Consider the following 26,354-nt stretch of genomic DNA (forward strand, 5'->3'; position numbering starts at 1 on the left):
CTGGGCTGCCCTCCATTTCATTATTTCATAAATTAAAATGACTCTAATATGGTTAGCTACAAACTAACAATGTGGTTATTTCGGGGGGTCCAAGCTTGACAATTTAGTCATGGGAAAAGCTATTGCAATTTCATTGCATGCCAAGCTTTGAGAAATAGCCGTGAGAAAGACAGACAAGGTCCCTTCCCTCCTGAGGATTCTAGTTACATTCTAGGCTGCATGAGAGACAGCTGACCCAGAGAGGGGATGAGGCTGTGACGGTGACCAACAGACCCTCCAGTCAGGGTTTGGTCCAGGTGCAGTGATGGGGAGTCAGGCACCACTGACATCCTCTGCCCTCACCTCTCTTCGGACCAGATTGATCTGGCTGAGGTTTGATACAGCCTGTGGCGTTGGGGTCAGAGATGTTTCCAGCCCAAGTGATTGGGAGCTTGACTTATATCCTGAAGGCAGAGAAAGATTTTTCCAGGTGCCCCTATTATTTTAGCAAGTCATAAATAATTCTTCATTAGACACATACCCCTTGCATGTCCAGTGAGTATCAGCCACTATGCTAAGCGATGGTGAAACTGCAGGACAAGTCTCAGGGATCCCAGCGTCTAGTGTCAGACACAAACCAGAAAACAGACTGTGAAAATAGAGTGTGAGGAGTGCTGGGGTGTAGAGACAGAGGTTTGCAAAGCTTCCAAAGGCCAGAGCCCATGAATAAATCTTTCTTAGAAATCAACCTATAAATAAAATACATGTTTTAAGTGTTCTATGAGTTTGACAACTGTATTTGCCTATGTAACCACCACAACTAGCATGATCTGGAATAATTTTTATCACCTTAAAAATTTTCTTTGGGTATTTTGTACTTGATCCCTGCCTGCTCCACCCCCAACCCCTGGAAACCACTGATCCACTTTCTGTTGTTATAGTTTTGCCTTTCTTAGAACTTACTGGAATCACACAGTCTTTTGTCTCTGGCCCCTTCATTTAGCCTCATGCTTTGAGAGCTATCCACATTGCTGTGCATCAGTACATTCCTTCTTGTTGCTAAGCAGCATCCTATAGTATGAAAGTACCACAGTTTGTTCATCCATTCACCAGATGATGCCCCCTGGAGTGGTTTCCAGTTTGGGGCTATCATAAATAAAGCGGCTATTGACCTCAGTCTTAAAGGACTGTGAGGGTGAGTCATTCAGAAAAGAATATTGTAGAAAGGGAGATGAGCAAAGGGAGGAGGAGAAAGACAAGGCTAGAGAAAGAGCCAGAGCAACAGCCAGGGCATCTATGCAAAAGGAAGGAATGGGAAGACACAGAAGGATGTCATGATACAGTCTATAGATTGGAGTCCATAGGTGATCCATTGAGGATTGACCTACTGGTTGTCACATCTGTTAGACATCTGGGATGGGAGGTTTAATGAGAAGTGAGAAAAGATCTGTGCAGCATACACAGTTGGTATACAATGATTGAAACCATGGGTGTTGGTGAGATCACCCAGGCAAAGCACATAAAGTGAGGAGTTATGCAGGGGCTCCTCTGTCCCCGCTCCATGAGCATGGAAGAACCAGGCTGAGCTTAACACAGTGGTTAGGAACTTGGATTCTGGAGCCAGATTTCTGGGCTTCAAACACTGCCTGTGTGACATGGGACAAGTCCCCTGGTCTCAGTTTCCTTATCTATAAAATGATCTATAATACACCTACTCAGAGGGTTGATATAAGGGTTGACTGAAATGCATTCATGCATTTCTCTTAAAGTATCCACAGACACTTGTGCATGAGAAGTGGTACATGTTAGCTGTTGTTAATACAAAATAAGAAAAAAAAAAAATCCATGGTATAGGTACCAGGGAGACCTAACTTTGAATGCCATCTCCATGCACAGAAAGCTGAATGACACAAGAAATTCAACATCTCTGAGTTGAAAATTCCTTACTTGAAAAATAGGGATAATAATTCCTACCTCACGAAATTATTGGAAGGAGTAAATGAGTACCAAATCAAAAGCAGAAACCATCAGAAGGCTCTCCCTGCAGGGTTAATCTGTTCCCTCCTCTTCTCTGTGTTCCTGTGGAACAATATTCATATCCTTTCCAGCACTTTCCTCAGCACTATGATGGACTGTTTCCTGGTATATTAGTCAGGATGGGCTAGGTTATGCTGCAGTAACAAACATCCCCTGATTCTCAGTGCCTTAAACAGCCCAGGTTTACTTCACTCACCCCATGTGCCCATACACACTGGTTGTCCTCCTGTTCAGCTTTACTCTGGGACCCAGTTGAACAACACATCCTGTTTGGGGGACATTGCTGGTTGTCATGAGAGAGAGAAAATAAAAATATATCTTGAAAGTGTTGACTTTTGACCCCTAGCCTAGGTGCAGCCCTAAAAAGCAAAAACAAAACAAAACAAAAAAAAAAAACCAAAGTTGACTTTTAAAGACTTCCAGCCAGAAGTAATATATATTCATTCCTTTTTTTTAATCCCTTCCTCCTACCTACCCATATCTGTTGGTTGTATTTTTACTTTCTCATGGTCAAAATTCATTCCATTTGCGTTCTAGTCTATAAATACACTAATGTCTTCCATGCTGAGGCTATAGATTGATTCTGGAGTTTGAAAACCAATGAACATTATTAAGATTAATGTAGATAATGTTTGATGCAAATTTAAGTTGTTTTCTAGGATGACATGTTTTTCTTTATGGTTTCAGAGTCACTGAAATCTCTGAGTCATTCCAAGACAACTGTCTACGTGGAGTCTCCTTTCTAACAATTAACTGGTTGTTCAAAATCATGCCATGTATTTGCTTGGTACAATTTTCATGTTACATTTTTCCTAGAGTTTCTGATTTTTTTAAATTAAAGTTTAGGAGTTCCCGTCCTGGCTCTGTGGTAATGAACCCAGCTAGTATCCATGAGGACATGGGTTCGATCCCTGGCCTTGCTCAGTGGGTTAAAGGATCCGGCATTGCTGTGACCTGTGGTTTGAAGACGTGGCTCAGATTCTAAGTTGCTATGGCTGTGGTGTAGGACAGCAGCTATAGCTCCTATTCGACCCTTAGCCTGGGAACCTCCATATGCTGCAGGTGCAGTCCTAAAATACCAAAAAAAAAAAAAGAGGTAAATTAAAAAAGTAGAGTTGATTTACAGTGTGGTGCTACACATTCTTTTCACATTTCATTGTTCAAATCACAATGAACCACGCGGGGATTAAACGTGGCAAAGATGTGCAGTCCTCCTGTATCTGCCACTAAACTGAGTGCCTCTGGAAGACAAGGGCTCAACACTGGTCACAGCCATAGCCCCACCCTGGCATAGTGGCCTCGAGGTTTGATGAATTAAGTAAGACTGAGGGTTCTTTCATTTGGCTTGAGCAGCTAGGTTTACTCTGCTCTAAGGCAGAAAGCCTTTCTCTAGTCACCACTCCCGTAGCAAGGGGAGCGAGCTTGCTGTCATCAGAGAGCAGGTGGGTAGCAATATCCCCAGTGGGTAGACGAGGCCATCAAGACGGCGGAAACCCTTGTGCATCATTGGTGGGAAGAAAAAAGGGTGCAGCCACTATGAAAACAGTATGGTGATTCCAACAACGAGACAGAGAATCGCCATGTGATCCAGCAATTCCATTTCGGGTTTATACCCCAAAGAGATGAAAGCGGGGACTCAAAAAGGTACTTGCACACCCATGTTCATGGCAGCATTATTCACAATAGCCCAAAGATAGAAGCAGCCCAAGTGTTTATCAAGAACAAATGGATCGCAGAAATACGTTATATAAATAGACTTAAAAGGGCAGGAAATTCTCACATGTGCTACCACATGGAAAGCTCTTGAAGATATTACATTAAGTAAAATAAGCCAGTCGCTAAAGGACAAATTCCATCTGATTCCACTTATATACGATACCGGAGCAGTCAGACTCATAGACATAAAAAGTAAAACGGCGGTTCCCAGGGAAGGGGAGTGGGAAGCTGGGATTTGTTGGGTACAGAGTTTCAGTCTGCAAAGATGAACAAAGTTCTGGAGATGGATTGTGGCGATGGTTACCCAACGGCGCAAATGTAGTTAGGGCCCCTTGAACTGTATGCTTAAATTAAGGTGGTACATTTTATGTCATGTATATTTCACCACAATAATTTTTTTTAAAAAGGCAGAACCAGCCCCTAGGCTAGGGGTCACATCGGAGCTACAGCCACCGGCCTATCCACAGTCACTGCAACGAGGGATCCAAGCCACATCTGTGATCTACACCACAGCTCACTGCAACGCCGCATCCTTAACCCACTGAGCGAGGCCAGGGATCAAACCCACAACCTCATGGTTCCTAGTCAGATTTGTTTCTGCTGCACAACAGGAATTCCTAGCCTCCCTTTTCAATCCAACCCTGTGTCCTGCTCCCCCGCCCCCCGCAATTGTGACACCCTGGCTGACTTCACTTCCCCCTCCAGAGCCTGGGTTTAATGCCTGCTCTGTCATCTACCAGCTATCTGACCACAGGCAAGTTATTTAACCTTTCTGCCCCTCTGTGAACTAAAGATGATAATACCTCCTAGGACTGGTGTAAGGATTGAATGAGTTCACATTTGCAAAGCATGACAGCGCTTAGCACCGAATAATGCTGGGGGTGCTCTTATTATTCCCAGCACTGTTCTCCCTCCAGGATGCCTCCCAGCCCCATATCTGCAGAGTCCAGGCCTCTGTCCTTCAAGACGCCTCTGACACGCCCGGCCCCTTCACAAATGCTACTCAGACCCCGGGGGAAGCCAGGGCAGGGTCACAGTAGCTCACTATCAGTGTTATTTTTCTTTGCCCTTCACCAGACATCAAGGGCCTGCAGTTAGTCACCAAGGCTTGTTCCCCTCTGTGAACCCCGCAGGCCCCAGCAGAGTTTTTGGTACGTGGGGGAAAAAGATGATGAGCCAAAGTACACAGGCCCTGTGATCTGACAGTCTCGAGTTCACACCCTGGCTCTGACGCTAGCTGTGCACACTTGGGTAAGTTACGTAACCTCTCTGAGCCCCAGTTTTCATGTTAAGAATGAGGATGACCATCCCAATCTTGCAGAGGGAATAAATCTGATAATGTCTAGAGCTGCCTGACAGTGTCTGCCACAGAGCAGGCCTCCAGAAGGTTAGTTTCCTTGTCACCTTTAATCATGTGAATGCGCATCTCCCATGGTTTGAGTGTAAGCACCGAGAGGGCAGGGATCATGCAAAGGTCCTATAAATGGGAGACTTTGTGAGCGAGTAGTAGATGCTCCCCAAATACTTGAGAGTCAAACATCTGGGTGGTCCTTAGAGGGGGCAGCATAGGGCGGGGGTAGGGGCTTGTGGGGGTGGCACAGCTGGAACGAATCTTTATTTGATGCTAACTTTCCTCTGGGCAAAGCCTCTGTACCACACCTCCTTCCTTTTTTTTTTTTTTTTTTTTTTTTTTTTTGTCTTTTTGGGGCTGCACCCATGGCATATGGAAGTTCTCAGGCTAGGGGTCAAACTGGAGCTGCAGCTGCCAGCCTACACCACAGCCACAGCCATGCAGGACCCAAGCTGCATCTTCGACCTACACACAGCACACGGCAATGCTGGATCCTTAACCCACTGAGCAAGGCCAGGAATTGAATCTGCATCCTCATGGATACTGGTCAGATTCAGTACCCCTGAGCCACAACAGGAACTCCTTTTTTTTAATAGATAATTTTAATAAGTCAATATCCATTTTGGAAATTGAGCCAATAATCAAAACTTTCCACAAAAGACATCAGCAGGTAGATGGTTTAACTAGCGAATTACACTAAACATTAGAGGAAAAGAGGATACAGATTTTCCATAATCTATTCCAGAGAATAAACGCAGGAGAACACTTCCTAATTCCTTATATGAGGCTCGTGTTACCCTAATATTAATTAGATCACGTTGCCTGATGGTGCTGCTCAGGTCTATATCCTTACGACTTTTCTTTCTTTTTAGGGCCCCACCTGGGGCGTATGGAAGTTTCCAGGCAGGGGTGGAATTGGAGCTGCAGCCACCGCCCTACACCACAGCTCACAGCAACACCAGATCCTTAACCTACTGAGCGAGGCCAGGGATCGAACCCACATCCTCAAAGACACTATGTCGGGTTCTTAACCCGCTGAGCCACACCAGGAACTCCTCCTTACAATTTTCTGCCTGCTTGTTTTATCAGTTCGTGGCAAAGGGATATTAATGTCTCCCATGGTATTGGTCAATTTGTCCATTTCTCTTAAACGTCTTAAATGTTTTCCTCGCCTCCTTCATAAAGGAGAATAAGTGATGCGACACCCAGGGCCTTCCTGTCCCACCTTCTGTCCCATGGTCACCTTCAGAGTCTGTGAGACACTGAGGCTCCAGAGACCCGCGAGACCGAACAGAAGCTCCCTTCTGGCCTCAGGAGGGAAAGGGGAAGCCGTCCGGTCCAGGTTCCAGCTCTATTTGACTTGCTCGGCCTGGCCATCCCCGCAGGCTGCATTCCGAGGCCCTGCGCCAGGCTGGTGTGTAACAGGCTCCAGCCACCCTCTTGTTACCTAATGCTTTCCTAATCTGCAGTTTACGCAAGACGCGTACAAATCTCTGAGAAACACCAAGAGAAATACCCGAGCAGGCACCTCCCGGGCCGGCCTGTACCCTGCCTGGGGGCTGGCGGTTTCGCCTGGAGATGCTTGCTGTTGGTTACCCCGTGGGTGACTTGGTGCATGACATGGAGCCCCGCTTCTCACACGAGGCTCCCAGCAATCTTACCTTCACCCCTTCTCTTCCATCGCTCACCTTGGACTAAAAAAATCTACACCAAGTAGTGGGCAAATGCTTACCTCTTTCAGTAAAGCAGATCTTTCAACCAATGTTGCTGGAATGATAAGCCAATCCATATCAAAAAACAAAACAAAACAAAACAAAAAAACCAAAGCCTTGACCCTTAGTTCATATCATACATAAAAGTCAACTCAAAATCTTAAGATGGATCATTGACCTGCATGTAAAGCCCACAACAATAACACTTGTCCAAGAAAATAAATGTGGGATAAAATCTTTGTAACACTGTAAACTTTTCTTAGAAAGTGCATGAACCATAAAAGAAAAAAGGGGATAAACTGAGCTTAAAAAAAGGTAAAACTTCACCTCCTCAAAAAGCAGTCTTTAAGAACATGAAAAGACAAGTTGTATCCAGGGAGGATCAACGTATTTGCAAAACATGTATTGGATAAAGAACGTGCATCTGGAATATGAAAAGAATTCCCATATCTCAGTAAGAAAATCGACATCCCAACGGGAAAAATAGGCAAAACACCTGATCAGATACTTCATCAAAGAAGAGAGGCAGATGACAAAGTGTCAGAAAAGATGCTCACTAGGCATCAGGGAAGTGGAATTTAGAACCACAATGAGGTACCACTGCACATCTACTAGGATGACTAAGGTATTAATTAATTGACTAACTATGAATTCTTAATGAAGATGCGGAGCAACTGGTACACTCATACATCGCTGATGGGGATGCAAGATACAGTCGCCTCTCTGGAAAACAAGGCAGTGATTTCTTATCAAGTTAAACACACAATCCAGCAATCCCACGTCTAGGTATGCACCCGAGAAAAAAAATACATATCTTCACACAGACATGTTCGCAAATGTTCACGGCAGCTTTATGGGAACTTTTGCAGTAACAGAAATATTTGAAATCTTGATTATGGTGGAATTTACATAGGTAGATGCATTTGCCAAATTTTATTTACCTGTAAACTAGACAAAGATGAATTTTACTGTAGGGAAATTATACCTCAATGAATATGACTTTTAAATATTATAAATTAGAATAAAATAAAATCAAGTAGAATGTAAATCTGAGGGACCCTATGCTCATCATGAAAATAAAATAACACTAATATGGAGAACAGTATAGAGGTTCTTTTAAAAACTAAAAATAAATTTAAGCATATGATCCTGCAATCCCAATCCTGGGCATATATCCAGAGAAAACTAATTAGAAAAGATCCATGCACACCAATGTTCATAGCAGCACTATTTACAATAGCCAAAAAAAAAATATTTTTTGAGACGCCAATAATAGGAACAGTCAGCTATGTAGCAGGCACTATCCTAAGAAATCTACATACATTGTTTCACTTAAACGTCAAACAATCCTGGCAGATCCTCAAACACAGCAAGCACTTTCTTGTCTCAGGGTCTCTGCACTTGCTGTTCCCTTTATCTGGAATGTTCTTTCACTAGATGATTCCATCTCCCACAGTCCTTGGGTCTCTATTCAAAGTCACCTTCTCAGAAGCAGCCTTCTGTCTCCATTCTATTTAAAATCATCCTTTCAGTGGAGCTCCCTAGTGGCCTAGGGAACTGGTGTTATCATTGCTGTGGCACAGGTTTGATCCCTAGCCCGGGAATTTTGTATGCTGGGGCAGCCAATACAAATAAAAATAAAATAGTCCCTTCAATGCATCCCTTTTTATCCCTTCCCTAGTTTTATTTTCTTCATGGAGTTTAGGGCTCCCTGCCATTACATTGTATATTTTTTGTTTCCTTCTCTCCTTGAGAAAGTCATTTGTTCATTCACTCCTTCCATTCACCCAACACCCACTGAGTACCTACCTACCCTGGGGCATGTGTAAGCAAAGCCATAGCTCCCAGAGGCAGAAAATTCCCCCAGGTGGAGATAGTGTTTCTTGGCCCTGTCTCCCTCCCAGCACCTCTCTCATTACCCGGCAGGAGTCACAGAAGCTGCAGCATAGAAAGAGCGCTGGTTTGGGAGTTGAGACACCTTTCCACCAGCCTAGGAGACCCTGAGCCAGCATATCCCCTCACAAGGTCCCTTTCTTCATTCTAAAAGGATTAGATGTGTGTTTTTTCCATGTCAGCATGAATGGGAATTCCCTAAGAAATTGATTTAAAATCCATACCCTGGAGTTCCTGTTGTGGCTCAGCAGGTTAAGAACCCAACTAGTATCCATGAGGACACAGGTTCGATCCCTCCCCTTGCTCAGTGGGTTAAGGATCCACAGCGTTGCTGTGGCTGTGGTGTAGGCTGGCTGCTGCAGCTCCATTTTGACCTGGGAACTTTCATATGCTGTAGGTGCGGCCCTAAAAAGAAAAAATAAAATAAGCACAATAAAACAAAATCCATGCCCTAAAAAAAAAATTAAATAAAATGTGTACACTTTCCCAAGAAAATATGATTCAGAACATCATGAGCGGAGTCAGGAAATCGAAGTTCTTAATTCTCACTCAGGGCAATCTGATGGTCTAGGGACTCGATTTTGGATGTCAATAACTTTAAGGCAATTTATCAGTTGGAAGAAAAAAAAAGTCTTCCTCCCAAAAAATTTTACACAGAAAACCACATTATTCAGCTGGTCAATCAGAGAGGCTCTGGGCAGGAGGTGGGAGCAGAATTCCTCAAGTGTTTCTCCCTCATCCTCTCTCCATCTCACGGTGGCCCCGGGCACCCTAGGGTACCTTGGAACCCAGTTTGAAAACCACCCCTCTCGCCGCTCTCTAATTCAAATCACTGCACAAATACTCATGAGCCTTTACCTTTCTAGGCATTCGTCCAGAGACGATAAAAACAGGTTAGGTCCTTGCTCTGACAGATTCTACATTTTATGGAGGTGGTTTGCAAGACACCATGTACCAGACACCATCCTAAGGGTTATTCGTGTATAAACTCACTCAGTTCTCACCACCTCCCTACCAGACAACTACTGTCATTAGCCCCATTTTACAGAAGAGGACACAGAGGGGTAAGAACATTAAACAACCTGCCCAAGGTCAGATGCTAGAAAGTGGCAGAGCCAAGATTTGAACCTGGAGATTTTAGCCCTGGTGGACATAGTCCTTCTGAAATCCTGTCCAGGTCGATGAGCCCAGGAGGCATATGTGAGCCTGCCTGAGGTGGGGGGACACCTCTGCCTGCCTCTCCACGGGAGTTCAGAAGAATGCCTTGAACACTCAGGCCCTGTAGGGTGAGGACAGCAAGGCTGGACTCCCCGGGGAACTGGAGCCCACATGGCTCCCAGTGGACACGCATGGCCTTCTTTACCTGCAGGGCCGCTGAAAGGCTCACCCCTGGGGTGTGGAAGAATGTTCTCTGGCCCAGGTGCTGAGTTTATTCTGGTCACTGCTGCACCGCTTGGCCAACTTTTGGGAAGGTGACGGCGTCCAGCCGCTCTGCTGGTGTCCCCAACCTGACAGGGTGACATTGATACCTCTGCAGCCAGAACATCAACACCAAATTAGGAAGCAGCGTGGGGACGCGGCCAAGTGAATGCTGAGTAAGAGGAGAGAGCACACGGAGCGTCAGCTCTTCCAGCAGGAGGCTCAGTGGGGAGCTGACAGGTCATTTACACCCGGGCCACTCATGTTGCCAACAGGGACACCGAGGTCTTCTGAGCTGTGTCCTCAGGCTCCTGCCCTTGCTTCTGAGGTAGGGAAAGTGTTGGGATTGGAGACAGGCAGCCACGTCCATATCCCAGGCCTGTCCTTGACTAAGCTCTGTGACCTTGAGCACCTAACACCTGAGGCTCTGTTCCCCTTTGTACAAAAGGGATGAAATGGTCCCTCGGGGATGCTGTGAGGATTCCTGGAGACAATTTTTTTTTTTTTTTTTTTTGGTCTTTTTAGGGCTGCACCTGCAGCATATGGAAATCCGTAAGCCAGGGGTCGAATCAGAGCTGTAGCGGCTGGCTTACACCACAGCCACAGCAACACAGGATTAGAGCCATGTCTGCAACCTACACCACAGGTCACGGTAACCCTGGATCTTTAACCCACTGATCGAGGCCAGGGATCAAACCTATATCATCAGGGATCCTAGTCAGGTTCGTTAGCACTGAGCCACAACGGGAGCTCCCCCTGGAGATAATTCATTCTACACACCCAATGCCAAGCTGCTACGCAATAATATTAGTTCTTACCCACTCCCTTCTCCTGAATTTACCCAAAAGACAGGCATTTTTTGGAAACAGTTCCTCTTAACTAGGACTTAACAGGTCTCTGTTTGGCCATGAGTTCCAACCCCCTGTTGGCTCTCATTGGTCAATAGCATCAACTTCCCCTGGAACCAATTGAAAATGCAGAGTCTCAGGCCCACGCAGCCCTGATGAATAGACTCTGCATCTTAACAAGATCCACCACCAACCCCCACTCCTGTCAAGCCCTGGTGAACATATGTTTAGGCAAAATGACTTTACTGCTTTGGGCCACGACTAATCCTGGTAGCCAGCCTTTGTGGAGACTTTGATACATGGCAGGCAGGCATGCGGGAAGTGTTTTGCAGGCATGATCTAATGTAAACTGCACCATCCCAGGAGGTGAGAACGCTGGCTAACTCCCTCTTCCAGATAAGGCATCTGAGGCTAAGGTGAGTGAGTTCACTCAGCAGGGAAGTTCTAGAGCCACACTCCAAATCCTGGGCCTCTGTGACTCCTCTCTTTGTCACCCAGCTGACTGGAATTATGCTACCCCTGCCTCCACAAAAACTGGCCATGGGTTATTTTTTCTTTCTTTTTTTTTAATCCCTGCTCTCCCTGAAGCATCCCAGGGAAGCCTCTTGGGAATCTGTGAAATGGCAGTTTCAAGGCCCCTGGCCCCCAAGGTGAGTTTCTGAGAACCTGGAGGAGCTGCTAGCCAGACAAAGTCAAGAGAAGCCAGACCACTCCCTGCTCACCTGAACTGACAAAGGCCAAGGTCAGTAGGCCCCCAGGCAACAGATGGTGGGAAGGCTGAAGCTCTGGGCACTGCCCTGCTCCCAAGGCTGGCCCTCTCCTCCAAGCTGTCCCCAAGAATAGTCAACCCTTTGACCTGGCAAGCCTGCCAACCAGAAGGAAACGTACAGGTATGTCAAAGGAGAGAGGGGGCCATGCATAATCTTGACAATGGGAAGAAACGCTGGTCTCTGACTGTGATCCCAGGCCAGGCCCTTTGTGCATCTTATCACTAATCCTGCCTGCAGCCCTGCAGCTCCCCAAAGCACCACCACCCTTGCAACCTTGCAACCCTCAAGGTAATTAGTTTTATGGACCCATTTGATGGATGAGGAAATGATGGGTTGGAAAGAGTTTGCAACTTGCTGAAGGCCACCAAGCAAGTAAGGAGCAAAGGTGGGATCCATATTCAGGTCGGTCTGACTTCCCAGCCTGGATTCTTTCCACTTTGAGAGGATTTGCCTAAATTTCAAGCCATGTACGGGGCACCTTGGGCTAGGCACTGAACGGGCTTACTTCACATAATCCTCATGGCTGCAGCCTTAGAGGTAGATATTATTACTATCCCTGCAGTTATGATCCAGTTATTGTCGGAACTGAGACGAGGAGCAGCGACGTGACTTGTCTGGGTCCTACAGCTGGTTAACTACAGACCTGGGATTTGCTACCAGCTCTCTCTCACCTTGAGGTTCTAGCTCTTTCCTCTTTTCTGCCAGCTCGGGGAAGTGTCAGAGGTAAAGTATTTTTCCCCAAGAGAGCTCAGGGTCTATGGACATGATAAGACTTTTGTTGTGGGAATAAACTATCGACAATGAACACCTGCCAAAATGGGGGAGCAGGTCACTTGCATGTTAAGGGCGTGTTCTTTATCATGAGACTCTCTACGTTCAGATCCCATCTACTAGCTGTGTGACCTTGAGCAACTGACTTCCCCTCTCTGGGCTTTCCCCTACCCACCTGTAAAATGAGACAAATAAGAATGGCTTCTTCACCAAGTTATTATAAGAATGAAATGAGGCTGTGCCCAGGAAGTGCCAAGGCAGCGTTGGGCAGACACTGAATACCCAGTACTTGCAGGTTCCTACAATCACTGTCATTCTAATCATTCCTTTTCCATCCTCATAATAGGCACAGACCATGAGCAATGTGTCAAAGACATATTGAGTGTTTGGGGCTGGGAAATGTCATCCGCAAATTCACTTCCCTGATGAAGAAGCTAGAAAGATGCTGATCAGCCAGAACTTGGAAACCAACACTAACTCCAACTATTGAGAAAGAGAATTTCAAATAGAGAATGAGCACTGGCTATGAATTGGCTGTTCCTTCCCCTCTCACAGTCTTGGCTCCCCCACCCACAGAGCGGGGGGTGTGCAGACGAACCCACCTCCAGGTCACTGAGGGCTGCAGCACCTGCCCCTCCACGGGGAGCAACTTTGGTGGCTCTTCACCTCCCAGAAGCCAGACAACCTCCTGACGTGGATAGGGGATGTGAAATTTGTGGGGTGTCTTGGAATCCCAACCCTGCAGGCCTTCCTCTTCCAATGGACCGAGCCCTGCTCGCATGGACGTTTCCCCAGCCGGCTTCCACCGCCTTCTAGCTAATGAGGCATGGAATTGAACTCATGACCGAGCCACACAGCCGTCGGCCTGGCTGCCTGGCCAAGAGCCTTGGTCAGATGAGGAAACTGATGGGACATTCATGCAGCCGCTGTCCGAAAGGTCAGACCTCAGAACTGATTTTTCAGAATGCCGTGTCCTATGTCAGAATTGTTTCTGGCACATTCCATGGAAGTGCCTGACATTCACCTCATTCGGCTCCAGACACATTCTGGAAGGTCATGCACAGCTCACCAGCTGACGCCCAGGAAGCTGAGCTGCGGGGGGCAAGCCTGGGGGGCTGGGTCAGAAGTGGCCTGGCTGCTGTTTGGCTTTCCCCGTTCTCAGCCTTGACGTCCCTCCCTAAAATGGGGGAAGTGTGGACTAAATTTTTTTAATAAAGTTTTATTTTGGAATAGTTTTAGAATTACAGAGAAGTTACAAAGATAGTACAACTGCCAAATATCCCCCACTCATTTTCTCCCAACGATGTAATTTTTATATCTCCGTGGTGCATTTGTCCCAGCGAAGAAACCAATGTTGGCACATGGTTAGTAATTAAACTCCAGACTTGTATTTGGATTTTACTCATTTTCTTACTAACATCCTTTTTCTGTCCCAAGATACCACCTTGCATTTAGGACTAAATTGTTTACAAAGTTCCCTCCTGGTTCTAAAAACAAAGAGGCAGTAAGCCTTCATGTTAAAGGGCTCTGGATGTGTGAATTGGCAAATGAATGCTTAGCTGTGTGACTTTGAGCAAATCCCTCACTCTCTCTGAACTTCAGTCCCTTTATCTACAAAAAGGGGATGATACCAAGAGTTCCCATTGTGGCTCAGCAGGTTACAAACCCGACTAATATCCATGAGGACTTGGGCTCGATCCCTGGCCTCAGTCAGTGGGTTAAGGATCAGGCATTGCCATGAGCTACACCTATGGTGTAGGTTGCAGATGTGGCTCAGATCTCACATTGCTATGGCTGTGGCATAGACCGGCAACTGCAGCTCCGACCCAACTCCTAGCCTGGGAACTTCCATATGCTGCAGGTGTGGCCCTATAAAGCCAAAAGGGGGGCAGGGATACTACCAGTACTGCTTTATAGGGGTGCTGTGAAGTAATCATTTGTTAACTCATATGAAGCTCTTAGCATGGCCTTTGGTCTATACCATGAGTGCTCCAATGATAAATCTCAGCTAGAGAAATCATAGATTCAAACCAGGACTAACCCAGCAGACCACACACTTCCGGGCCAAAAAATCTCCCTGCACAACAGCTGCCTCAAAAAGCAGATATCGTGTTGCCGGTCTAACACATCAGACCCAAAGTGGAAAGCCCAAGACAGGAAAAGACAAAGATCTGGCATCCCATCCACTCACTGGCTGTGTGAACTTGGACAAACCGTTCAGCCTCTGGGTCTCAGCATCCGCCTCTGTGAAATGGGAACAAATCATTCATTTACAGGGTTGCTGAGAAGATCAAATGAGAGGTCTCCTGTCAAGCCTCCAGTAGGACTGAGTTGTAAAGTTTAGCAGCATCCTTCTCCTTTCTTACCTCTTCTAGGAACCACGAAGTCATTGAGTGCTACTGGGATCACTAAAGAATCTACTGAAATCTGATGTGACCAGTTCCCAGGGATTGATAATACGATCTACTCCTGTTTGTTTGGGTTTGTTTGTATTTTTGTTTTGTTTTTTGTTTGTTTGTTTAAGAGAGAGGGATGATTAACCAAACCCTTACCCTCCCTTTTCCAGTCAAAGTCATGTTGAAAAATCAATTCCAGAGTTCCTACTCTAGTGCAGTGGGTTAAGAATCCGACTGCCGTGGCTCGCGTCATTCTGGAGGCACGGTTTCCTTTCTCGGCCCAGCTCAGTGGGTTAAAGAATCCAGTATTGCTGCAGCTGCAGCATAGGTTGCCGCTGCAGCTTGGATTCAATCCCTGGCCCAGGAACTTCCATATGCCATGGCTGTGGCCATAAAAAAAGAAAGGAAAGGAAAGCCAAATGTCATAATCTTCATTGCTACCATGCCTTTTCTTATCTAGAATGAAATTTTCTTTCCAATTTCATGCTGCCTGTGTTTTAAAAGGAAGAATAAAGCTATTCCCATGGTCCCTCTGATGAAGATTTTTAAAGGGCCTATTTGCATAGAATAGCAGCTGAAGGGACAAGAGAAATCATTCCAGTTTACTGATGAGCACATGAGAACCAGAACAGCAGAATTGCTTATTCAAAGTAATATAGTGGAAGGCTAGGACGAGACCCCAGTCACAAGATTTCTGTTTCTGGGCTCTTGCCTTTCTGACTTGAAGGCTCACTAGGCTCTGAGCTTTCTGGAGGACATCCTCCATTTTTCCATTTACCCACCCACCCATCCATTCACTCACCCATCCATCCAACCACCCACCCATCCACTCATCCACCCACCCCCTCATCCATGCTCCTCATCCAGCCATCAGTCACCCATCCACCCACCCACCCACCCATCCACTCATCCTCTCACCATGTCCATCCTTGTTGGCATTGGACACCTCCTGTGACAGGCACTGAGCTGAGTGTTGGGGAGCCAGAAGTGACAACACAGTCACAGCCCCTGACTTTATGGAGCTTTCCATTCTGTGAGCTAGGATTGAGTCTTGGCCATCTCCTTCCCAAAGTTGTACCCCAGTGCCTGGCAAATGGTAGGAGAACAGTAATTGTTTTTTGAATAATGGATCTCCCATCTTCAGTAATGCTCCCACTTTTATAACTGATGTACTGAATTGTTTTGAAGATGTTGACAGGACTGAAGTCCCAGTATTTGTGTTTGTCTTGAGCCATCTTCTCCAGCTATCATTCTTACCAGAAGAATTTAAACGGCTATGGACAGACCAAGCAGTAACACTGGATGGGTCCAAAGACCCAAGTCCATGTCTCAGCTCTGAGCTGCTTACTCCTGCGTGGCTATGGAAAGACACTCGAGCCTCAGTTTTCTCATCTATAAAATGGAGCAAATGATATTTGACTTGCCTATTACACGTGGCTGCTGTGAATATAAAAGGAAAGAGAGAGAGAGAGGAGAGGGAGAAGGAACGGGGAAAAAAGAGTGAAAATTTCTAGAAAGTATGATATGAATAAATGGTTATTGAGATGTCACTTTAATGATTTCTGTTGAGGACACAAGGGAAAATAAAAGGGATCAGTTTTGTCATCAGTGCTCAGCACACTCTCCTTCCAACCTTCTGTAACGTAACTATCCGTGATTGCCCCAGATTTGTTCTAACCTTCAAGAAGATTAAATTTATGGATTCGTGGCATCACATGTCATCCCAGCCAATCCTGACCCATATTTCTCTCCACTTGGTTCATGTAACAACAGTACAAAGAGGTGTTGTAACCTTAATTGCTTGCAAAGTGTTTTGAAATCCTTAGATTAAAAAGCTCGGTGAAGTCCAAAGTATTAAACTTCTGTGTGCCTGAGGAATCATGCTGAGCCTCAGCTAGGTTCACTGGAGCAAGGAGAAAGAGAAGTGTATATTCTGAGCTTCCAGGAACTCCGGCTTCTTAGGGTCTTATTCACAGGATGGCCTCAGATCAACTCCCAGCTTCCTAGTTTCTAAGTTACCCAGGCATCTGACCATTCTTCACTTTGCTTCGTGCTTTTTCCATTTCTTCAGTTCCTGGGTCACGAGGCCCTGAGTTGCACTGACTTTGGTGTCATAGGTCTGCCTTCCTGAGTGAACTCAGCCTGAGCCCTAGAAAAGGGCAATTGTGTCAGCTGTAATTTCTGTATGCCTTTTCATTTAAGTCCAGAGCGGATGACTTAACCCTCAATGTAACCTTTACCATTAAAACTTGTCCTTGGAAGGGGTGTCAGGTACAGACTAAAAAGGACAAGAGGTGTCTCTTGGGGTCCTGGCAGTGTTTTGTTTTCTTGACCTGATGGTGGGTTAGGCCAGTATGTTTGGTTTGTGAAAATTCAGAGCTATACACATTTTTTTTTTTTTTTGTCTTTTGTCTTTTTAGGGTCACACCCGCGGCATATGAAGGTTCCTGGGCTAAGGGTCTAATCAGAGCTGTTGCTGCCAGCCTACTCCACAGCCACGGCAATGCCAGATCTGAGCCACATCTGTGACCTACACCACAGCTCATGGCAATGCTGCATCCTTAACTCACTGAGTGAGGCCAGGGATCGAACCCGAAACGTTATGGTTCCTAGTCGGATTCATTTCTGCTGCGCCACAATGAGAAGTCCAAGAGCTATACTCTTCTATTTGCACTTCTCTGTGTATTTTTGACACTTTACAATGCAAGGTTAAAAAAAAAAAATCACTCTGGATGCCAACTGACTTCATTTAGAATAGATTCTCATGCGACAGAGAAGCTCTACACCTGTCAAATCAAAATCCTTGCTTTCTCTGCTGTCATGATTCAAAATAATGTCACTTTGAGTTGACCTTCCTTTATTTCCATTTTTACACTTACAGAAAAGGAAAGGCCTCAATCAGCAAATTATAACTAAGTCTAATGGGGGAGGGGAGGGGAGAGGTTGACTCTCAACAGGAAGTCCTGTGATGTCTTCAGAGATGTAGTTGGGCTTCTGAAATTACAAGATTCTGTTGGACATGCATGTATATTTCTGAGAAGTATTCAAAGCTGGCATCAAATTCTCAAGGGTCCCTAAATTTAAAAAGACCAAAAGCCAGAGGGATTCTTACATCTCAAGACTTATTTATGGATGCTCCTCTCCAAATGCCTCTCGACTCTAAATTCATCTCACAGCCCTCACCAACCTGACTTGACCAAATTGCTTTCACTCATCAAAATGGATGTGGCCACGTCAATGGAAAAAGCAGATGGGCTCAGCTCTGTCAAAGGTTATATGGAATAATCATCATCTGTCTGCTTCTCCATCTCCCCCTCGAGATTCCAGGCCCCGAGGCCAGAGACCTCTGCATCCCCAGCAGGAAGTGGACTGGACTCCAAAGAAAGTCACTGCACCTATTTACGAAACCAGATTTATTAAAATTTCTCTACAAGTCAGAAATGGCCATCTCACATATATACACATGTACAGGAAGGATCTAGTGTTTCGAAGCCCCAGCCAGCCCAGAGTCCTCAGCCGGGTCATGTATCACAGATACAATAGTCACGCAACCACGAGAGTGTCAGTGCCACAAAGGCCTCTGTCCTCTCTCTTCCGAGTCCCATGATTCTGTCGAAGTAATATTGCCAACGATCATTCACATTTCACGTGGTCTTAGACACGCAGGTTATTCAGACAGACACAAACAGAACAAAGCATCAGAGCCAAAACAAGAAATAATCGGACATATGTATAAAAGGTACAATATATGTACAAGGTACACAGTACGTGAGGTATGCACGGTATTCTCACAATGCATGTTAGTAGTTTGCCTAGGCGTAGCCCTTAAAGGTGACTGCCTGTCTTTGTGCCATTTCTCAAAATACAGCATGTTTGGTTTACCCGTTTAACCATCTGATTGCAGTACTGTCTGAGACAGCTACTGATATTTTATTTCCTCTGTACTTGTTTTTTTTAATGCAAATTGCAGTTTCTCTGTTAAGCTCTATCTTTCGCAGGTAGTGAGTTCCCATCTCTGAAAGCATTCCAGCAGAGGTTGGAGTCCCACCTGTGAAAGAAGCTGGAGGCGGGGGTGGGGAGGTGGGGGGGGGTGGGACAGGTATGGATTTCTGCATTGGGGAGGTGGCAGAAAAAGAAAAGAACTTGAACTAGAGGACTGTTAAAAGTCCCTTCGACTTTAAAGATTTGGGGCTTGCTATTTCATTCCAGATACGGATGACGCAGATGTATTCATAAAGCACACCACCTCTGAAATATTAAAAACTCGTCATGCAAAACTGCAGACTATACCCATAGCGGATGAAAGCATAATTCCGGAGGGTAGTCTGAGAACTGTCTACGACTATCCAAAATTCACTTTCTCTTTAGTACAAAGATGTTTAACATTTGCTCTGGGGAGAGGGAATGGGGAGACTTCTTATCTTTCTTCTCCTAGACACAATGTTCCACCCTGAGATGGTCTTGGGGAAAAAAAACCTAAAGGATAAATGCTAACATATTTGAGGGGAACCAAGAAAGCTCACGGTTTCCAAGTGCTCAAATTCTTTTTCAAAGTCTTCAGTCTCTCCCTCTGAATTTAGAGTTCTGAAATAGCCAGAAGTTTGCAACTTTTGTGATACTTTTCCACAGTTAGCTGGTAAGTGCTTCTACAGAGAAGGGGAGGGAGGGGCACATTTCAAGGTCAGAAAGCATTAGTGCAAATGGGGTCTTGGCAGGAGATGGAGGAGAGTCGGGATTCACGGTCCAGGCGGGCTCCTATGCCCCTGAAACAGTCTGCTCCAAAAACACGGAAGAAAGGGTGAGTGTTAAACCAAACCGGAAAACAGAAACTTTCCGATCAGAGGAGCTGGGGTAGCGAAAGTCTGGCTATCAGAGACAAGTTCGAAGATGGCAGGTTTATTGGCCCAAATTATGTGTCACCCTGTTAAAAATGAAGGTTATTGCCCCAAATGCCATTGGGCGATTCACGTCCTCTCCCTTTAGAGTGTTCAAGTTCATTTCACTTGATCACACGCTGTAGGATATCCATACGCCTTGCCACCTATAAAAGACGTGGAACCCCCACCCAATCAGACAAAGGGATAGTCGGCACACCCCCGCAGGGCAGCCAATCAGAGTGTACACTGCTCGCGCCCAGTCACTCATCGGGACCATTAAGAGGGGTGCCACGCCGAGTCCAACGGTCCTAACGCCGTCATGGGTCCGGTCGGCCCCACGCCCAAAGGCCTGTCCATCTTTAGATACAGAAATGCCATGTGTGAGAATTAATGAGGTTTCTGAGGTTTGGGGATTAGCAGAAGAAGGAACTGATGTCGCTGTCCTCCTGGTACTCTGGAACAATCTGATCGGAAGTTCCTATTTCTGGGTCCACGTACCCAGGTTCCAAGACCGACTGGAACCAGGGATGGAGTAAGATCTCGGGAGCCGTAAGTCTCTCGGAAGGCTCCCGTCTCAGGAGGCTGCGAATGAGGCACCTGGCTTTGGGGGAAATGTGGTCGGGAATGCAGAACTGTCCACGTCGGATTTTGGAGAAAAGGGCACTGGGGTCTGAGTCATGGAAGGGGTAGCGTCCCACCAAAAGGGTGTAGAGCATCACCCCGAGGCTCCAAACGTCGGCCGCTTTCCCGGAGTAGGTCCCTGTGGTGTTCAGGATCTCCGGGCTCACGTAGGCGGGGCAGCCGTGTTTGTCTGATAGAGCATCATCTTCTCCCTTAATGATGTGTGTATCTTCGAGGCTCTCCAGTCGGAGCTGGGTTCTGCAGGAGAGAGGAAGCAAGCCATTACTTCCAGATCAGCTGCTCTGAAAAACAGGGCCCTCCCAATAACAGCGCCCACAGGCGCTCCTCGCAGAGGCTGGAGGAATGCCAGTTACCCCTTTGTCCAGTACGCAGTGCCTTGCAACCACCCAGGAGGACTCAGGATTTCACAAACCAATACAAACTGCAATAAACATTTGCAAAGTATTCAGAGAGCGCCTGGGGTGGAGGGTATGATGCAAAGCCCCAAATACTATTCATCATGCTGCAGCTTATACGAGAGATCCTACCGAACAAGAGTTACACAATTTACACAATTCACATTGCAGCAGTGGGAGCCTGTCTCAGGGAATGCTGACTTTTCTCCAAAAGCTATCAGGGAAGAGCAGTTGATCCTAATTCTTCAGGGAAAGCCTGCGCATCCTACAAGCCGATCTTATCTCTTAGCAGGCCAGGGACTGCCAGGGCTCCTGGGACCCACGCTTTGCCTTAGAGAACAGTACAGAAAGTGGAGTCTAAGGTCACTGTTATTACCCACAGGTTGTTAGCACTCCTGCTCACGTTGACATACACACACAGAGGGAACTCTGTCCACCTGAGCCCGAGCTGTGATGACTGTGCGTACAAGTACAAGGAATATTAATTACATTTATTGGGATGTTTCACTGCAAAGAATGCTTAACCTGGACAAAGAAGACAGAGAAGCGGCTGATGGATTTAAAAGATGTAGGAGCCCTAAAAAGCCTGCGCACGTGCGCGCACACACACACACACACAAGGATGACACATCAACACTTGAGCATATTTTCTCTGTTCAGGTAAAAACTAAAAGTTTGAAAAATCTTTAGTCAAGCCTCTGATGAGGCTGCAGGTGCCTCTTTGTTCCGATCCAACCTCTCAAGCCCCTTGGTTCCCCCAAAGCCCAGAGCCACATGGGGAGCCTCCAATATCTGGTGGCCACTTGGGCTCCTCCCAGCCCTGTTTCAGTAAGTCACTTGTTGTGAAGTTAAATGCAAACATTTCGTACAGGCTACTGGGTCAATTCCTTTTCCTCTCAAAGGTCTACTTGTTTTTTTTTTTTTTTTTCTTCCTGCCTTCCTGTTCCCTGGAGTGTAGTATACATGTGCTAACTTCGGTATGTCCTCAGCCTGACCTCCCCGTCGTTATGTAAAATACCCATTGGTTCTGTAAACGGAAAATATGACTCAACCCACACTGTCTGCCGCTGATTGGCTGCTGTAGTACTAAAACCCTGCACCTGTGCTGGTTACACGAATAGCGTCAGCCTGCCATTGCTTAACCCTCGGGTTGCCAAACGCCATGCACATGACATCTGCCTGTGCAATGCGGATTTCAAAAGTCAGCAAGGAGGTGTGTAAGGCATGTTTCAGAAAATACATCACCATATCTAAGAGTGTGTTCCAGGAATTGGAAACTTCTTCATTGCCAATACTTTGCTTTTCTTTGCTAATCAGTGTGTTCTAATACTTATGCAAGGTCAGGCACAAAGCCTTGCTTTCTGGCAACTCAACCCTGCCCTTTTTCACAGGGCCTGAATAACTTCAGGGTAAAAAAGGCACAGGTGGAGTGAGCCCTGCTTGCATGGCTACCACAAAATAACACCCACCCACCTCTGCAATCATACAATAGTATTGCTTTTTAATCTTTCCACTAGGGATGTGGCCCCACCTCTTAAAATCAGGTAAGGTTTATCTCCTGCGGCTTCCTGAATTCTCTTGTCTGAAACCTCAGCTCTGAATCTTAATGTCTCATTATTGTCTTATCGAGCTCATCTTGTTCTTTATGAGGTAAGTCAGGATCTATATTTAGCAACCAATTCCAGCCAACTTCCATTTATTATTCAGTGTAGCTATTTTCTGAAGATGGAGCCAAACAAGATGTCTAAAAAGTCACTAGAGAACGTGGAGAAAATATGGGGGGGGCAGGCCTGACATGGAACAGGAGTGCGGAGTGAAGGAAGGAGACGGAATTCTGCAAATACAACAGGCTGACTAGCTCTGTGATATTTACTGGGTACAAAAGCCAAACACACAGAACGAAACAAACCCGCTCAGTATAAACAAGGATTCGAAGATGTCCTCTAGGAATGATGCAGGTTGACATCTGTACCCCAGAAGAGCTGACCTTTCTGATGACAATGTGATAAAACGGATCCCGGGTAGAAGTGGGGAGGGCATCCTGTCATCATGTGACATCCCCCAGATGCACCAAGGGGTCCCCACGCCACATCCACAAGGGGGCCGCATAACCAACCTTGGCCTTGGCTCCTCAGGAGGGGACCCCTAAATACTAACTCTGGGACAGCTGAGAGCTTGGTGGTGTTTGAACCAACACACTGCACCTAATGGCTCTACCACCTTCGTTTTGGTGCCCAAAAGGCAGAGGAGGGGCTGTGGGGGCCGCTCACCTCTCCTCCGTGGAGAAGACAAATTTCCTAAGCTTCAGGTCCCCCAGCACGATGGCCGACTGGTGGCAGTGGGCAACGGCAGAGACGATCTGCTTGAAGAGCCGGGCGGCCTCCTCCTCCCGCAGCCTCTTCCGGCTGCGCACATAGGAGTGCATGTCCCCAAAGTCCCTTTCAAAGAAGACATAGGCCTTGGTTTCCCCGAGGATCACTTCCACGATGCCAGTGATGTTCCTGTGTGATGGCAGCTGGATGTAAGGCCGGATTTTGTCCTGGTAGTGTTTAATGGGAAACACCTGCAGAGAGAAGGTGACCCACTTAGGAGGCTAGAAAAGCAGAGGCTGCCTCCCAGATCCTGGGCTGGGCTGCAGTTCTCCCTCTCCAGGCTTTGATGGAAGCAAGGCTCCATTCATTTCCCCTCCACCCCCTTAGCTCAGCAACCCCAACTGATGCAGCCCCCAGCACCGAGAACCAGGAGCATCTTGGGCTCTGGTTGAGCAAATATCCAAAGAGCTACCATATGGATGGTTGGAAAGAAGTCTTCTATGTATGGCTTCCCCTGAGGCCACCAGCTCCAAAGAGCTAACTAAGCTCCTTCGTCACCATCCTCTGTGGCCCTTCCTTATCGGCAGGTAATGCTAGGCAAAGTGACTGCTAGAGGTCCCCCAGGGATCTCCAGGAGCCCTGGAAATGTACGACTCCGCAGCCTCCAAGTGGAAGCACGGGCTAAAGAACATGCAGCTCTGCCATCAGACAGAGGAACAGATGACTCCCAGAGAGAAAGAAAGAGGGACTGACTGTCAACACAGCCCTAAGCAACCTGCTGAGGCTCAGGGAGATGTACTCTTGAGTTAAAATTCCCACAGGACCATACGATTCTCTCCGGGGTTTTTTTCATTTATTTATCTCTCCCCTCCCCCCTTCACCCCGGAAATGGGCAGCATCTCCTCTAAGAAGCTGGCTGGTCTCTTTAAGGGCCTTTTGTTTAGTCCGGTTACTCATATCCTAGACTCGACTGGAAACGGTGACACACGGGCTGTCACCATCTGGATTCAGCTATTATCTGCTGGGAGGAACTGGAAGGGGTTGCACAATGACCAGACCCACCCCACCTCTGAGGCCTGACTGCTCTGGAACCAGCTCCAGAAATCTCTCTGCTGCCCCCTTCCTCCCACCCCAACCCACACTCATTCTCTTCCCAAAACAGTTCACAGCCCCAGCGACCCAGAAGAAAAGATTTTTCCCCCCTTTCAACCGGGCTCGATTATGCCTTTGAAGTTTCGTTCGGGTCGGACAGTAGGTGGCAGCAGCGAGCCCAGGGACGGGAAGGTGAGGGTCAGGTGAGTCGCGGAAAACCCAAGAGCGACTTGAACTGAGGGGTGATCCTATCTTTCAGGTAAAAAGGAGCAGCCTGGAGGGTTCTCGGGGATGTGTGAGGCCCGGGCGTGCAGCTCGCAAAGCGTAGATGGACTGTGGGACTGTTCTGCGTCTGTGGGCGCAGGAGGAGCGCGCGCAGGATCCTGTTTCCAGGAGTTGTATCTCCTGGATGGAATCCCTAATGTTCAAAAGAAAATCGCTGGCCGGAAAATCAAGACACGAATGGATACCAGGGTTCCTAGCCAGTGTAGGCTTTCCAACACTCCTCCTCCCGTCAAGTTCCCCCGCCCTGATTGGAAGGTCCCCTCAGACTGCTCTCGGGGAGGACAGGGTCCCTGTCCCAGCGCAGGTTCCAACCGGAATTCCCAAGACCCGAGCCCGACACGGGCTGCCCGCCCCCCTATCACCCGCAGCTGAGCCAGGATGCCTCGCAGCCCCAGCAAGAGAGCTGCCAGCTGCTCCAAGCTCCAAGGAGGAACCCACTGCAGGGCGTCCCTCCAGAACAAGGGGCGGGGGGAGGGAGTGGGAAGCGAGGAGAATGAGAAAAGGGGAAAGGCATGGCCCTGGAATCCATTTCAATTCCACCAATTCCACAACTTATGTGGAACGCCACACGCTAAACTGGGCATTAAGGAAATCATAGAGAAAAAAAACTGAGGACCGCACTTCCTCTTGACCGCCAAGACCCCATTATACCACTCCATCCGAACCCCTCAATCCCTTATAGTGAACCCGGTCCAATGCTACCTTGCCGGACTCAAACACACTTATCCGCCTTGCCCTAAGCCCAAGCGCTGGTGGCACCTTCGGCCCCCGGGCGTCGTCTGAGGAAACCCCAAATAACTCTGCTGCCACCGTGTCTCCCCACCCCGCGACCTCCGCTCGGCCTCGGCCTCCGGGTGCCTACCTTGCAGCGCAGCTCGCGGCCCGTGTGGATGCACAGCGCCCGGGACACATGTTCGCGCTCGGCCAGGGGCAGCAGCAGGTAGTCGGCGATGCGGCTGGGCCCCGGCGCGCTCCCGGAGCCGCCGCCAGCCCCGGGCGCGGCGGGCGGAGGCTGCGGGCTGCAGGGAGAGCCAGGGGGGCTGAGGTAGTCCGGAGGGTTTGAGCACTCGGAGAGACGTGGGCACTTGGCCGCCACCGCCGCCGCGTCGTCCGCGTCCAGCAGGCGTTTGGCAGGAGCGCCCCGGCCGGCCGGGAGCAGCAAGGCCGGGGCTCGGGGCTGCGAGACGCCGCTCATAGCAGAGCGCACGGGACCGACCCGCATCCCGTCCGGCGCCGGGACGGCCCCGGCTTTGTACGTCCTCGGATCGGCGCGGGAAGGCGCGACGGGGTCGGCGCCGGCGCCGCGACGTATTCCAGCCCGCAGGATGGAGTTTGCAGACGGAGCTTGGTTCGGCCCCCACGGGGGGCAAAGCCGGAGCCTCTCCCCGGCGCTGGCGGTACACGCGAGAACCACCGTGGCTGCGCGTCCCGGGGTGGGAGGCCGGCTCGGGTCCTCAGACCCCCGCGGTATCGGCTCCGGGCACCTGGCAGGGGGCGGCCGCCGCTATTGTTGTCGAGGCTGCCGACAGTCAGGGAGGCAGAGGTGGCGGTGGCTGGCCTTACCGAGGTCCGAAACAGCGAGTACAGGATTCCGCAGGCTCGGCGGAGCCACGGAGCAAATGCACTTCCCAAAGCAATAAGTCTCGGGGCCAAAGCCGGAGCAACTTTTCCGCGGCGCTCGGGATCCTGCGCGCTCCGGGCTCCCGGCGTGAGTGTGCCCGAGCGAGACGCGCTCAGAGAGAGTGACTGAGTGTGAGTGAGTGAGTGTGTGCGCAGCACCGATCCTGGCCAGTGCACTCCTCCTTCTCCTTTTCCTCCACCTCCTCCGCCTCCCGGTGACTCACGCTGTATACACACAT

The 26,354-nt window shown here is 48.0% G+C and overlaps 1 protein-coding gene across 1 annotated transcript; it reads right to left on the minus strand.

Moving 5' to 3' along the window:
• Positions 1-18,290: 18,290 nt before the first annotated feature.
• On the minus strand, positions 18,291-26,281 carry TRIB1 (tribbles pseudokinase 1). The gene is made up of 3 exons (XM_021088927.2): positions 25,358-26,281; positions 23,077-23,369; positions 18,291-20,648 (listed from the first exon to the last, which is right to left on the minus strand). Exons 1-3 carry the CDS (start codon positions 25,715-25,717, stop codon positions 20,183-20,185), a joined length of 1,119 nt encoding a protein of 372 aa, XP_020944586.1. The 5' UTR covers positions 25,718-26,281; the 3' UTR covers positions 18,291-20,182.
• Positions 26,282-26,354: the final 73 nt, after the last annotated feature.

This window comes from Sus scrofa, chromosome 4 (assembly GCF_054392235.1).
Source record: "Sus scrofa isolate SSC_HxYL_T2T_F1_AM1 chromosome 4, Sscrofa_HxYL_maternal_Yorkshire_Landrace_v2.0, whole genome shotgun sequence".
Classification (NCBI taxonomy): Eukaryota; Metazoa; Chordata; class Mammalia; order Artiodactyla; family Suidae; genus Sus; species Sus scrofa.